Genomic DNA, 17463 nt, shown 5'->3' with positions numbered 1-17463 from the left:
TGACAGAGAGAGAAGAAGCTGAGTGACACTTTATGACATAATACAAACAGCACTGTATATATGACCCAAGATCAGCCTAAGGGCAACTTAGTCCCACACCCCAGGCCTAATTCCTCCCTGCCAGCCCCACCCCAACCGGCCCGATCCAGCCCCAACCGGCCTGGCCCGATCCAACCCCACTCCAACCGGCCTGGCCCGATCCAACCCCACTCCAACCGGCCTGGCCCGATCCAGCCCCAACCGGCCTGGCCCGATCCAACCCCACTCCAACCGGCCTGGCCTGATGCAGCCCCACCCCAACCGGCCTGGCCTGATGCAGCCCCACCCCAACTGGCCCAGCCAGATCCTCACCTGAGCGGAATTTGTTCCGGATGAGAAGAGACCTCTCAGAGGCCAGCAACGTCATGACGGAGAGGAGGAGGGGAATGAGGGATGAGAGGAGGAACAGAAAGAAAGAGTGGAATCCTGTTTTTATTCCCACTAGGGTGGGAATCAGGAGGAATAGACTCTTCTGATTCTGTCTCTCTCTGTGTGGAAAGCAGAGAACAACAAATAGAGGGAGGATTGGAACAGGGGAGGTCAATGCTTTTGTTTATCCCTTGAGAAAAATATATTGACACTGAGTAGAAGACACACAGACCAGAGCAGTAGACAGAAGAGAGAGTTATAGAGTGGAAAGAATTAGGGAGACACATCATCTGACACACACAGGATAGAGTGGACAGTAGTAGAGACACAAACTATCTGACACACACAGGATAGAGTGGACAGTAGAAGAGACACAAACTATCTGACACACACAGGATAGAGTGGACAGTAGTAGAGACACAAACTATCTGACACACACAGGATAGAGTGGACAGTAGTAGAGACACAAACTATCTGACACACACAGGATAGAGTGGACAGTAGTAGAGACACAAACTATCTGACACACACAGAATAGAGTGGACAGTAGTAGAGAGACACCATCTGACACACACAGGATAGAGTGGACAGTAGTAGTGACACAAACTATCTGACACACACAGGATAGAGTGGACAGTAGTGGAGACACAAACTATCTGACACACACAGAATAGAGTGGACAGTAGTAGAGAGACACCATCTGACACACACAGGATAGAGTGGACAGTAGTAGAGACACAAACTATCTGACACACACAGGATAGAGTGGACAGTAGTAGAGACACACCATCTGACACACACAGGATAGAGTGGACAGTAATAGAGACACAAACTATCTGACACACACAGGATAGAGTGGACAGTAGTAGAGACACAAACTATCTGACACACAGGATAGAGTGGACAGTAGTAGAGACACACCATCTGACACACACAGGATAGAGTGGACAGTAGTAGAGACACAAACTATCTGACACACAGGATAGAGTGGACAGTAGTAGAGACACAAACTATCTGACACACACAGGATAGAGTGGACAGTAGTAGAGACACAAACTATCTGACACACACAGGATAGAGTGGACAGTAGTAGAGACACAAACTATCTGACACACAGGATAGAGTGGACAGTAGAAGAGACACAAACTATCTGACACACACAGGATAGAGTGGACAGTAGTAGAGACACAAACTATCTGACACACACAGGATAGAGTGGACAGTAGTAGAGACACAAACTATCTGACACACACAGGATAGAGTGGACAGTAATAGAGACACAAACTATCTGACACACACAGGATAGAGTGGACAGTAGTAGAGACACAAACTATCTGACACACAGGATAGAGTGGACAGTAGTAGAGACACACCATCTGACACACACAGGATATAGTGGACAGTAGTAGAGACACAAACTATCTGACACACAGGATAGAGTGGACAGTAGTAGAGACACAAACTATCTGACACACACAGGATAGAGTGGACAGTAGTAGAGACACAAACTATCTGACACACACAGGATAGAGTGGACAGTAGTAGAGACACACCATCTGACACACACAGGATAGAGTGGACAGTAGTAGAGACACAAACTATCTGACACACAGGATAGAGTGGACAGTAGTAGAGACACAAACTATCTGACACACACAGGATAGAGTGGACAGTAGTAGAGACACAAACTATCTGACACACACAGGATAGAGTGGACAGTAGTAGAGACACACCATCTGACACACACAGGATAGAGTGGACAGTAGTAGAGACACACCATCTGACACACACAGGATAGAGTGGACAGTAGTAGAGACACAAACTATCTGACACACAGGATAGAGTGGACAGTAGTAGAGACACAAACTATCTGACACACACAGGATAGAGTGGACAGTAGTAGAGACACAAACTATCTGACACACACAGGATAGAGTGGACAGTAGTAGAGACACAAACTATCTGACACACAGGATAGAGTGGACAGTAGTAGAGACACAAACTATCTGACACACACAGGATAGAGTGGACAGTAGTAGAGACACACCATCTGACACACACAGGATAGAGTGGACAGTAGTAGAGACACAAACTATCTGACACACAGGATAGAGTGGACAGTAGTAGAGACACACCATCTGATACACACAGGATAGAGTGGACAGTAGTAGAGACACAAACTATCTGACACACAGGATAGAGTGGACAGTAGTAGAGACACAAACTATCTGACACACACAGGATAGAGTGGACAGTAGTAGAGACACACCATCTGACACACACAGGATAGAGTGGACAGTAGTAGAGACACAAACTATCTGACACACAGGATAGAGTGGACAGTAGTAGAGACACACCATCTGATACACACAGGATAGAGTGGACAGTAGTAGAGACACAAACTAGCTGACACACAGGATAGAGTGGACAGTAGTAGAGACACAAACTATCTGACACACACAGGATAGAGTGGACAGTAGTAGAGACACACCATCTGACACACACAGGATAGAGTGGACAGTAATAGAGACACAAACTATCTGACACACACAGGATAGAGTGGACAGTAGTAGAGACACACCATCTGACACACACAGGATAGAGTGGACAGTAGTAGAGACACAAACTATCTGACACACAGGATAGAGTGGACAGTAGTAGAGACACAAACTATCTGACACACACAGGATAGAGTGGACAGTAGTAGAGACACAAACTAGCTGACACACAGGATAGAGTGGACAGTAGTAGAGACACAAACTATCTGACACACACAGGATAGAGTGGACAGTAGTAGAGACACACCATCTGACACACACAGGATAGAGTGGACAGTAATAGAGACACAAACTATCTGACACACACAGGATAGAGTGGACAGTAGTAGAGACACAAACTATCTGACACACAGGATAGAGTGGACAGTAGTAGAGACACACCATCTGACACACACAGGATAGAGTGGACAGTAGTAGAGACACAAACTATCTGACACAGAGGATAGAGTGGACAGTAGTAGAGACACAAACTATCTGACACACACAGGATAGAGTGGACAGTAGTAGAGACACAAACTATCTGACACACACAGGATAGAGTGGACAGTAGTAGAGACACACCATCTGACACACACAGGATAGAGTGGACAGTAGTAGAGACACACCATCTGACACACACAGGATAGAGTGGACAGTAGTAGAGACACAAACTATCTGACACACAGGATAGAGTGGACAGTAGTAGAGACACAAACTATCTGACACACACAGGATAGAGTGGACAGTAGTAGAGACACAAACTATCTGACACACACAGGATAGAGTGGACAGTAGTAGAGACACAAACTATCTGACACACAGGATAGAGTGGACAGTAGTAGAGACACAAACTATCTGACACACACAGGATAGAGTGGACAGTAGTAGAGACACACCATCTGACACACACAGGATAGAGTGGACAGTAGTAGAGACACAAACTATCTGACACACAGGATAGAGTGGACAGTAGTAGAGACACACCATCTGATACACACAGGATAGAGTGGACAGTAGTAGAGACACAAACTATCTGACACACAGGATAGAGTGGACAGTAGTAGAGACACAAACTATCTGACACACACAGGATAGAGTGGACAGTAGTAGAGACACACCATCTGACACACACAGGATAGAGTGGACAGTAGTAGAGACACAAACTATCTGACACACAGGATAGAGTGGACAGTAGTAGAGACACACCATCTGATACACACAGGATAGAGTGGACAGTAGTAGAGACACAAACTATCTGACACACAGGATAGAGTGGACAGTAGTAGAGACACAAACTATCTGACACACACAGGATAGAGTGGACAGTAGTAGAGACACAAACTAGCTGACACACAGGATAGAGTGGACAGTAGTAGAGACACAAACTATCTGACACACACAGGATAGAGTGGACAGTAGTAGAGACACACCATCTGACACACACAGGATAGAGTGGACAGTAATAGAGACACAAACTATCTGACACACACAGGATAGAGTGGACAGTAGTAGAGACACAAACTATCTGACACACAGGATAGAGTGGACAGTAGTAGAGACACACCATCTGACACACACAGGATAGAGTGGACAGTAGTAGAGACACAAACTATCTGACACAGAGGATAGAGTGGACAGTAGTAGAGACACAAACTATCTGACACACACAGGATAGAGTGGACAGTAGTAGAGACACAAACTATCTGACACACACAGGATAGAGTGGACAGTAGTAGAGACACACCATCTGACACACACAGGATAGAGTGGACAGTAGTAGAGACACAAACTATCTGACACACAGGATAGAGTGGACAGTAGTAGAGACACAAACTATCTGACACACACAGGATAGAGTGGACAGTAGTAGAGACACAAACTATCTGACACACACAGGATAGAGTGGACAGTAGTAGAGACACACCATCTGACACACACAGGATAGAGTGGACAGTAGTAGAGACACACCATCTGACACACACAGGATAGAGTGGACAGTAGTAGAGACACAAACTATCTGACACACAGGATAGAGTGGACAGTAGTAGAGACACAAACTATCTGACACACACAGGATAGAGTGGACAGTAGTAGAGACACAAACTATCTGACACACACAGGATAGAGTGGACAGTAGTAGAGACACAAACTATCTGACACACAGGATAGAGTGGACAGTAGTAGAGACACAAACTATCTGACACACACAGGATAGAGTGGACAGTAGTAGAGACACACCATCTGACACACACAGGATAGAGTGGACAGTAGTAGAGACACAAACTATCTGACACACAGGATAGAGTGGACAGTAGTAGAGACACACCATCTGATACACACAGGATAGAGTGGACAGTAGTAGAGACACAAACTATCTGACACACAGGATAGAGTGGACAGTAGTAGAGACACAAACTATCTGACACACACAGGATAGAGTGGACAGTAGTAGAGACACAAACTAGCTGACACACAGGATAGAGTGGACAGTAGTAGAGACACAAACTATCTGACACACACAGGATAGAGTGGACAGTAGTAGAGACACAAACTATCTGACACACACAGGATAGAGTGGACAGTAGTAGAGACACAAACTATCTGACACACAGGATAGAGTGGACAGTAGTAGAGACACAAACTATCTGACACACACAGGATAGAGTGGACAGTAGTAGAGACACACCATCTGACACACACAGGATAGAGTGGACAGTAGTAGAGACACAAACTATCTGACACACAGGATAGAGTGGACAGTAGTAGAGACACAAACTATCTGACACACACAGGATAGAGTGGACAGTAGTAGAGACACAAACTATCTGACACACACAGGATAGAGTGGACAGTAGAAGAGACACAAACTATCTGACACACACAGGATAGAGTGGACAGTAGTAGAGACACAAACTATCTGACACACACAGGATAGAGTGGACAGTAGTAGAGACACAAACTATCTGACACACACAGGATAGAGTGGACAGTAGTAGAGACACAAACTATCTGACACACACAGAATAGAGTGGACAGTAGTAGAGAGACACCATCTGACACACACAGGATAGAGTGGACAGTAGTAGTGACACAAACTATCTGACACACACAGGATAGAGTGGACAGTAGTAGAGACACAAACTATCTGACACACACAGAATAGAGTGGACAGTAGTAGAGAGACACCATCTGACACACACAGGATAGAGTGGACAGTAGTAGAGACACAAACTATCTGACACACAGGATAGAGTGGACAGTAGTAGAGACACAAACTATCTGACACACACAGGATAGAGTGGACAGTAGTAGAGACACACCATCTGACACACACAGGATAGAGTGGACAGTAATAGAGACACAAACTATCTGACACACACAGGATAGAGTGGACAGTAGTAGAGACACAAACTATCTGACACACAGGATAGAGTGGACAGTAGTAGAGACACACCATCTGACACACACAGGATAGAGTGGACAGTAGTAGAGACACAAACTATCTGACACACAGGATAGAGTGGACAGTAGTAGAGACACAAACTATCTGACACACACAGGATAGAGTGGACAGTAGTAGAGACACAAACTATCTGACACACACAGGATAGAGTGGACAGTAGTAGAGACACAAACTATCTGACACACAGGATAGAGTGGACAGTAGAAGAGACACAAACTATCTGACACACACAGGATAGAGTGGACAGTAGTAGAGACACAAACTATCTGACACACACAGGATAGAGTGGACAGTAGTAGAGACACAAACTATCTGACACACACAGGATAGAGTGGACAGTAATAGAGACACAAACTATCTGACACACACAGGATAGAGTGGACAGTAGTAGAGACACAAACTATCTGACACACAGGATAGAGTGGACAGTAGTAGAGACACACCATCTGACACACACAGGATATAGTGGACAGTAGTAGAGACACAAACTATCTGACACACAGGATAGAGTGGACAGTAGTAGAGACACAAACTATCTGACACACACAGGATAGAGTGGACAGTAGTAGAGACACAAACTATCTGACACACACAGGATAGAGTGGACAGTAGTAGAGACACACCATCTGACACACACAGGATAGAGTGGACAGTAGTAGAGACACAAACTATCTGACACACAGGATAGAGTGGACAGTAGTAGAGACACAAACTATCTGACACACACAGGATAGAGTGGACAGTAGTAGAGACACAAACTATCTGACACACACAGGATAGAGTGGACAGTAGTAGAGACACACCATCTGACACACACAGGATAGAGTGGACAGTAGTAGAGACACACCATCTGACACACACAGGATAGAGTGGACAGTAGTAGAGACACAAACTATCTGACACACAGGATAGAGTGGACAGTAGTAGAGACACAAACTATCTGACACACACAGGATAGAGTGGACAGTAGTAGAGACACAAACTATCTGACACACACAGGATAGAGTGGACAGTAGTAGAGACACAAACTATCTGACACACAGGATAGAGTGGACAGTAGTAGAGACACAAACTATCTGACACACACAGGATAGAGTGGACAGTAGTAGAGACACACCATCTGACACACACAGGATAGAGTGGACAGTAGTAGAGACACAAACTATCTGACACACAGGATAGAGTGGACAGTAGTAGAGACACACCATCTGATACACACAGGATAGAGTGGACAGTAGTAGAGACACAAACTATCTGACACACAGGATAGAGTGGACAGTAGTAGAGACACAAACTATCTGACACACACAGGATAGAGTGGACAGTAGTAGAGACACACCATCTGACACACACAGGATAGAGTGGACAGTAGTAGAGACACAAACTATCTGACACACAGGATAGAGTGGACAGTAGTAGAGACACACCATCTGATACACACAGGATAGAGTGGACAGTAGTAGAGACACAAACTATCTGACACACAGGATAGAGTGGACAGTAGTAGAGACACAAACTATCTGACACACACAGGATAGAGTGGACAGTAGTAGAGACACAAACTAGCTGACACACAGGATAGAGTGGACAGTAGTAGAGACACAAACTATCTGACACACACAGGATAGAGTGGACAGTAGTAGAGACACACCATCTGACACACACAGGATAGAGTGGACAGTAATAGAGACACAAACTATCTGACACACACAGGATAGAGTGGACAGTAGTAGAGACACAAACTATCTGACACACAGGATAGAGTGGACAGTAGTAGAGACACACCATCTGACACACACAGGATAGAGTGGACAGTAGTAGAGACACAAACTATCTGACACAGAGGATAGAGTGGACAGTAGTAGAGACACAAACTATCTGACACACACAGGATAGAGTGGACAGTAGTAGAGACACAAACTATCTGACACACACAGGATAGAGTGGACAGTAGTAGAGACACACCATCTGACACACACAGGATAGAGTGGACAGTAGTAGAGACACACCATCTGACACACACAGGATAGAGTGGACAGTAGTAGAGACACAAACTATCTGACACACAGGATAGAGTGGACAGTAATAGAGACACAAACTATCTGACACACACAGGATAGAGTGGACAGTAGTAGAGACACAAACTATCTGACACACAGGATAGAGTGGACAGTAGTAGAGACACACCATCTGACACACACAGGATATAGTGGACAGTAGTAGAGACACAAACTATCTGACACACAGGATAGAGTGGACAGTAGTAGAGACACAAACTATCTGACACACACAGGATAGAGTGGACAGTAGTAGAGACACAAACTATCTGACACACACAGGATAGAGTGGACAGTAGTAGAGACACACCATCTGACACACACAGGATAGAGTGGACAGTAGTAGAGACACAAACTATCTGACACACAGGATAGAGTGGACAGTAGTAGAGACACAAACTATCTGACACACACAGGATAGAGTGGACAGTAGTAGAGACACAAACTATCTGACACACACAGGATAGAGTGGACAGTAGTAGAGACACACCATCTGACACACACAGGATAGAGTGGACAGTAGTAGAGACACACCATCTGACACACACAGGATAGAGTGGACAGTAGTAGAGACACAAACTATCTGACACACAGGATAGAGTGGACAGTAGTAGAGACACAAACTATCTGACACACACAGGATAGAGTGGACAGTAGTAGAGACACAAACTATCTGACACACACAGGATAGAGTGGACAGTAGTAGAGACACAAACTATCTGACACACAGGATAGAGTGGACAGTAGTAGAGACACAAACTATCTGACACACACAGGATAGAGTGGACAGTAGTAGAGACACACCATCTGACACACACAGGATAGAGTGGACAGTAGTAGAGACACAAACTATCTGACACACAGGATAGAGTGGACAGTAGTAGAGACACACCATCTGATACACACAGGATAGAGTGGACAGTAGTAGAGACACAAACTATCTGACACACAGGATAGAGTGGACAGTAGTAGAGACACAAACTATCTGACACACACAGGATAGAGTGGACAGTAGTAGAGACACACCATCTGACACACACAGGATAGAGTGGACAGTAGTAGAGACACAAACTATCTGACACACAGGATAGAGTGGACAGTAGTAGAGACACACCATCTGATACACACAGGATAGAGTGGACAGTAGTAGAGACACAAACTATCTGACACACAGGATAGAGTGGACAGTAGTAGAGACACAAACTATCTGACACACACAGGATAGAGTGGACAGTAGTAGAGACACAAACTAGCTGACACACAGGATAGAGTGGACAGTAGTAGAGACACAAACTATCTGACACACACAGGATAGAGTGGACAGTAGTAGAGACACACCATCTGACACACACAGGATAGAGTGGACAGTAATAGAGACACAAACTATCTGACACACACAGGATAGAGTGGACAGTAGTAGAGACACAAACTATCTGACACACAGGATAGAGTGGACAGTAGTAGAGACACACCATCTGACACACACAGGATAGAGTGGACAGTAGTAGAGACACAAACTATCTGACACAGAGGATAGAGTGGACAGTAGTAGAGACACAAACTATCTGACACACACAGGATAGAGTGGACAGTAGTAGAGACACAAACTATCTGACACACACAGGATAGAGTGGACAGTAGTAGAGACACACCATCTGACACACACAGGATAGAGTGGACAGTAGTAGAGACACACCATCTGACACACACAGGATAGAGTGGACAGTAGTAGAGACACAAACTATCTGACACACAGGATAGAGTGGACAGTAGTAGAGACACAAACTATCTGACACACACAGGATAGAGTGGACAGTAGTAGAGACACAAACTATCTGACACACACAGGATAGAGTGGACAGTAGTAGAGACACAAACTATCTGACACACAGGATAGAGTGGACAGTAGTAGAGACACACCATCTGATACACACAGGATAGAGTGGACAGTAGTAGAGACACAAACTATCTGACACACAGGATAGAGTGGACAGTAGTAGAGACACAAACTATCTGACACACACAGGATAGAGTGGACAGTAGTAGAGACACACCATCTGACACACACAGGATAGAGTGGACAGTAGTAGAGACACAAACTATCTGACACACAGGATAGAGTGGACAGTAGTAGAGACACACCATCTGATACACACAGGATAGAGTGGACAGTAGTAGAGACACAAACTATCTGACACACAGGATAGAGTGGACAGTAGTAGAGACACAAACTATCTGACACACACAGGATAGAGTGGACAGTAGTAGAGACACAAACTAGCTGACACACAGGATAGAGTGGACAGTAGTAGAGACACAAACTATCTGACACACACAGGATAGAGTGGACAGTAGTAGAGACACACCATCTGACACACACAGGATAGAGTGGACAGTAATAGAGACACAAACTATCTGACACACACAGGATAGAGTGGACAGTAGTAGAGACACAAACTATCTGACACACAGGATAGAGTGGACAGTAGTAGAGACACACCATCTGACACACACAGGATAGAGTGGACAGTAGTAGAGACACAAACTATCTGACACAGAGGATAGAGTGGACAGTAGTAGAGACACAAACTATCTGACACACACAGGATAGAGTGGACAGTAGTAGAGACACAAACTATCTGACACACACAGGATAGAGTGGACAGTAGTAGAGACACACCATCTGACACACACAGGATAGAGTGGACAGTAGTAGAGACACAAACTATCTGACACACAGGATAGAGTGGACAGTAGTAGAGACACAAACTATCTGACACACACAGGATAGAGTGGACAGTAGTAGAGACACAAACTATCTGACACACACAGGATAGAGTGGACAGTAGTAGAGACACACCATCTGACACACACAGGATAGAGTGGACAGTAGTAGAGACACACCATCTGACACACACAGGATAGAGTGGACAGTAGTAGAGACACAAACTATCTGACACACAGGATAGAGTGGACAGTAGTAGAGACACAAACTATCTGACACACACAGGATAGAGTGGACAGTAGTAGAGACACAAACTATCTGACACACACAGGATAGAGTGGACAGTAGTAGAGACACAAACTATCTGACACACAGGATAGAGTGGACAGTAGTAGAGACACAAACTATCTGACACACACAGGATAGAGTGGACAGTAGTAGAGACACACCATCTGACACACACAGGATAGAGTGGACAGTAGTAGAGACACAAACTATCTGACACACAGGATAGAGTGGACAGTAGTAGAGACACACCATCTGATACACACAGGATAGAGTGGACAGTAGTAGAGACACAAACTATCTGACACACAGGATAGAGTGGACAGTAGTAGAGACACAAACTATCTGACACACACAGGATAGAGTGGACAGTAGTAGAGACACAAACTAGCTGACACACAGGATAGAGTGGACAGTAGTAGAGACACAAACTATCTGACACACACAGGATAGAGTGGACAGTAGTAGAGACACAAACTATCTGACACACACAGGATAGAGTGGACAGTAGTAGAGACACAAACTATCTGACACACAGGATAGAGTGGACAGTAGTAGAGACACAAACTATCTGACACACACAGGATAGAGTGGACAGTAGTAGAGACACACCATCTGACACACACAGGATAGAGTGGACAGTAGTAGAGACACAAACTATCTGACACACAGGATAGAGTGGACAGTAGTAGAGACACAAACTATCTGACACACACAGGATAGAGTGGACAGTAGTAGAGACACAAACTATCTGACACACACAGGATAGAGTGAACAGTAGTAGAAACACAAACTATCTGACACACACAGGATAGAGTGGACAGTAGTAGAGACACAAACTATCTGACACAAACAGGATAGAGTGGACAGTAGTAGAGACACAAACTATCTGACACACACAGGATAGAGTGGACAGTAGTAGAGACACAAACTATCTGACACACACAGGATAGAGTGGACAGTAGTAGAGACACAAACTATCTGACACACACAGGAGAGAGTGGACAGTAGTAGAGACACAAACTGTCTGACACACACAGGATAGAGTGGACAGTAGTAGAGACACACCATCTGACACACACAGGATAGAGTGGACAGTAGTAGAGACACAAACTATCTGACACACACAGGATAGAGTGGACAGTAGTAGAGACACAAACTATCTGACACACACAGGATAGAGTGGACAGTAGTAGAGACACAAACTATCTGACACACACAGGATAGAGTGGACAGTAGTAGAGACACAAACTATCTGACACACACAGGATAGAGTGGACAGTAGTAGAGACACAAACTATCTGACACACACAGGATAGAGTGGGCAGTAGTAGAGACACAAACTATCTGACACACACAGGATAGAGTGGACAGTAGTAGAGACACATCATCTGACACACACAGGATAGAGTGGACAGTAGTAGAGACACAAACTATCTGACACACACAGGATAGAGTGGACAGTAGTAGAGACACAAACTATCTGACACACACAGGATAGAGTGGACAGTAGAAGAGACACAAACTATCTGACACACACAGGATAGAGTGGACAGTAGTAGAGACACAAACTATCTGACACACACAGGATAGAGTGGACAGTAGTAGAGACACAAACTATCTGACACACACAGGATAGAGTGGACAGTAGTAGAGACACACCATCTGACACACACAGGATAGTGTGGACAGTAGTAGAGACAAACCATCTGACACACACAGGATAGAGTGGACAGTAGTAGAGACACAAACTATCTGACACACACAGGATAGAGTGGACAGTAGTAGAGACACAAACTATCTGACACACACAGGATAGTGGACAGTAGTAGAGACACAAACTATCTGACACACACAGGATAGAGTGGACAGTAGTAGAGACACAAACTATCTGACACACACAGGATAGAGTGGACAGTAGTAGAGACACAAACTATCTGACACACACAGGATAGAGTGGGCAGTAGTAGAGACACAAACTATCTGACACACACAGGATAGAGTGGACAGTAGTAGAGACACATCATCTGACACACACAGGATAGAGTGGACAGTAGTAGAGACACAAACTATCTGACACACACAGGATAGAGTGGACACTAGTAGAGACACAAACTATCTGACACACACAGGATAGAGTGGACAGTAGAAGAGACACAAACTATCTGACACACACAGGATAGAGTGGACAGTAGTAGAGACACAAACTATCTGACACACACAGGATAGAGTGGACAGTAGTAGAGACACAAACTATCTGACACACACAGTATAGAGTGGGCAGTAGTAGAGACACAAACTATCTGACACACACAGGATAGAGTGGACAGTAGTAGAGACACATCATCTGACACACACAGGATAGAGTGGACAGTAGTAGAGACACAAACTATCTGACACACACAGGATAGAGTGGACAGTAGTAGAGACACAAACTATCTGACACACACAGGATAGAGTGGACAGTAGTAGAGACACAAACTATCTGACACACACAGGATAGAGTGGACAGTAGTAGAGACACAAACTATCTGACACACACAGGATAGAGTGGACAGTAGTAGAGACACAAACTATCTGACACACACAGGATAGAGTGGGCAGTAGTAGAGACACAAACTATCTGACACACACAGGATAGAGTGGACAGTAGTAGAGACACATCATCTGACACACACAGGATAGAGTGGACAGTAGTAGAGACACAAACTATCTGACACACACAGGATAGAGTGGACAGTAGTAGAGACACAAACTATCTGACACACACAGGATAGAGTGGACAGTAGAAGAGACACAAACTATCTGACACACACAGGATAGAGTGGACAGTAGTAGAGACACAAACTATCTGACACACACAGGATAGAGTGGACAGTAGTAGAGACACACCATCTGACACACACAGGATAGAGTGGACAGTAGTAGAGACACAAACTATCTGACACACACAGGATAGAGTGGACAGTAGTAGAGACACACCATCTGACACACACAGGATAGAGTGGACAGTAGTAGAGACACAAACTATCTGACACACACAGGATAGAGTGGACAGTAGTAGAGACACAAACTATCTGACACACACAGGATAGAGTGGACAGTAGTAGAGACACAAACTATCTGACACACACAGGATAGAGTGGACAGTAGTAGAGACACAAACTATCTGACACACACAGGATAGAGTGGGCAGTAGTAGAGACACAAACTATCTGACACACACAGGATAGAGTGGACAGTAGTAGAGACACATCATCTGACACACACAGGATAGAGTGGACAGTAGTAGAGACACAAACTATCTGACACATACAGGATAGAGTGGACAGTAGTAGAGACACAAACTATCTGACACACACAGGATAGAGTGGACAGTAGAAGAGACACAAACTATCTGACACACACAGGATAGAGTGGACAGTAGTAGAGACACAAACTATCTGACACACACAGGATAGAGTGGACAGTAGTAGAGACACACCATCTGACACACACAGGATAGAGTGGACAGTAGTAGAGACACAAACTATCTGACACACACAGGATAGAGTGGACAGTAGTAGAGACACAAACTATCTGACACACACAGGATAGAGTGGACAGTAGTAGAGACACACCATCTGACACACACAGGATAGTGTGGACAGTAGTAGAGACAAACCATCTGACACACACAGGATAGAGTGGACAGTAGTAGAGACACAAACTATCTGACACACACAGGATAGAGTGGACAGTAGTAGAGACACAAACTATCTGACACACACAGGATAGAGTGGACAGTAGTAGAGACACAAACTATCTGACACACACAGGATAGAGTGGACAGTAGTAGAGACACAAACTATCTGACACACACAGTATAGAGTGGACAATAGTAGAGACACAAACTATCTGACACACACAGGATAGAGTGGACAGTAGTAGAGACACACCATCTGACACACACAGGATAGAGTGGACAGTAGTAGAGAGACACCATCTGACACACACAGGATAGAGTGGACAGTAGTAGAGACACAAACAGTAGTAGAGACACACCATCTGACACACACAGGATAGAGTGGACAGTAGTAGAGACACACCATCTGACACACACAGGATAGAGTGGACAGTAGTAGAGACACAAACTATCTGACACACACAGGATAGAGTGGACAGTAGTAGAGACACAAACTATCTGACACACACAGGATAGAGTGGACAGTAGTAGAGAGACAACATCGACATTGACTAGACCAAGCCTCTCACGGCAGACTGCCACAATCACAGAAAGAGAGGAGGGACACACACATACTGTAGATATAACGAGAAAGAAAGAGGAAGAGACAGTAGGAAGCATATAGAACGACAGAGGAAGAGGAGGAGAGGCGAGGAGAAGAGAGACAGGGTGATTTAGGCCATATGAGTGACAGAGACAGAGGCAGTGACAGATACCCAGATGCCAAACAGTGAGTGCACAGGGGATACTTACTATAATGGACACATAAAAGCCACAACACCTATCACAGAGGACACAACTATGCAGAGGACCGTGCTCTGATGGCTGGATGCACAGATTTAAAAGCGAAAGAAAGTGAAAACTGCCACAGAGAAATAGATGGTTTTATCTACACACAGAGAACCATAGGAGAGAGACAGAGGTTATTACCACTAATTCACACACACTTCATTAATGCACACACACCATTTATTGACTATATTGACTATGCCGCTGGCCACCCATAAGACAAATTGGGAAAGCCTGAACAGCATGAAGTGGACACACACCGAGCGACTGAGATTATTTACACAAAATCACTGAGCTGGTGTTCATTAACACACAATCACACAACAGTTATTTACAAACTAGATTAGAGCACTACCCATACAGTAGGATATTGATGAGTCCTCATATCACACAGTAGGGCACTGAGACGCAAAAAGAGAGAGAGAAAGAGAGTGAGGAAGGGAAATAGAGAGGAAGACAGAGAGAGAGGGAGAGTAAATGAGATAGAATGAAAGATAATACTTACTGAAACAGAGAGAGAAGTCCTTGGGGGAACTTGGAGTGGGTTTCAGATGAAATTAGAGGTGCAAGAAGGAAGAGATAACTTCAAGTGCGTTTAATGACGATTTCTTTCATGTTCCTTTTCTTGTCATATTGTTTCTCTCTCTCTCCACACTCGTTAATCCCCTGGGAAAGGGTTCTAAAGGTGAACTTGGGGAGGAAAGGATCTGATGTTCCTTCCTTCCTTATCATAGAACTAACCTTATCCTTCTCTCGCTCTTTCTCTCTGGACCTCTCCTGTCCACCCTAAACCGTCCTGGATCCTTGGTGCCAACTGTGGGGGACTGTCAAAGTTGTCACTCCCCCTCTCCCCTCCCTCTCTCTCTACCCCTCCCTCACCCCTCTCCCCCTCCTTCACCCGTCCCAGCAACATACATCTGTTGACTGATTGACTGATTGATGGAGAGATCGAGTGACGATAAGTGGTTGTGTGTTTGTGTCTTTGTCAAAAGTATCCACAAAATGGATGACTCATGTCAACATGCACATGGCATTGTTACAAACTTTGGCCAGATACACTACACTAGTCTGAGGCCTATACTTTTTCCTCCCTTATGTATTTAAAAGCAAATAATGATTTGGGATATTGGATATTGCTGAGGTGTGATATGGTGTGGTAGGTAGGTATTACTGTAGGACTTTGCAGTAAGTACTACAGTATGATTTAATGTGTAGACTTCCATCTGATAATGTTCTATGTAAATCAAGGAATGCAACTTTAGTAAGTCAGTGTCCCTGTCTAAATACCTACGTCATCCTCTTACACATGATGTATTCTGTGTGTGTGTGCGTGTCCGGGTGCGTTTGCGTGTGCGTGAAACATGTGGCAGGCACAGAAACCCAGGCCAAGTCAGTTTACGTCAGTGTATATATCTGAATATGAGGTGATACTGTACCTGACTTTATCCAATGCATGTTATTAACTGGCACTGCTA

At 44.6% G+C, this 17463-nt stretch overlaps 1 protein-coding gene across 2 annotated transcripts in view; it reads right to left on the bottom strand.

Annotated features, from left to right (window-relative positions):
• The window catches only part of LOC139573306 (myocardin), a 45215-nt gene extending 28413 nt beyond the window's left edge, over positions 1–16802 (bottom strand). The window contains exons 1-2 of one of the 2 annotated variants that reach the window (XM_071396604.1): positions 16494–16802; positions 352–527 (exon numbers count right to left, since the gene is read on the bottom strand). In XM_071396604.1, coding sequence (XP_071252705.1) covers positions 352–406 — 55 coding nt within the window. In that variant the 5' untranslated portion in view covers positions 407–527; positions 16494–16802. The remainder of the gene's footprint in view (positions 1–351; positions 528–16493) is intronic. The other variant, XM_071396603.1, reaches the window with a different exon arrangement.
• Positions 16803–17463: the final 661 nt, after the last annotated feature.

The sequence above is a fragment of the Salvelinus alpinus genome, chromosome 4, assembly GCF_045679555.1.
Source record: "Salvelinus alpinus chromosome 4, SLU_Salpinus.1, whole genome shotgun sequence".
Lineage (NCBI taxonomy): Eukaryota > Metazoa > Chordata > Actinopteri > Salmoniformes > Salmonidae > Salvelinus > Salvelinus alpinus.
This window is presented reverse-complemented; position numbering and strand designations above follow the sequence as displayed.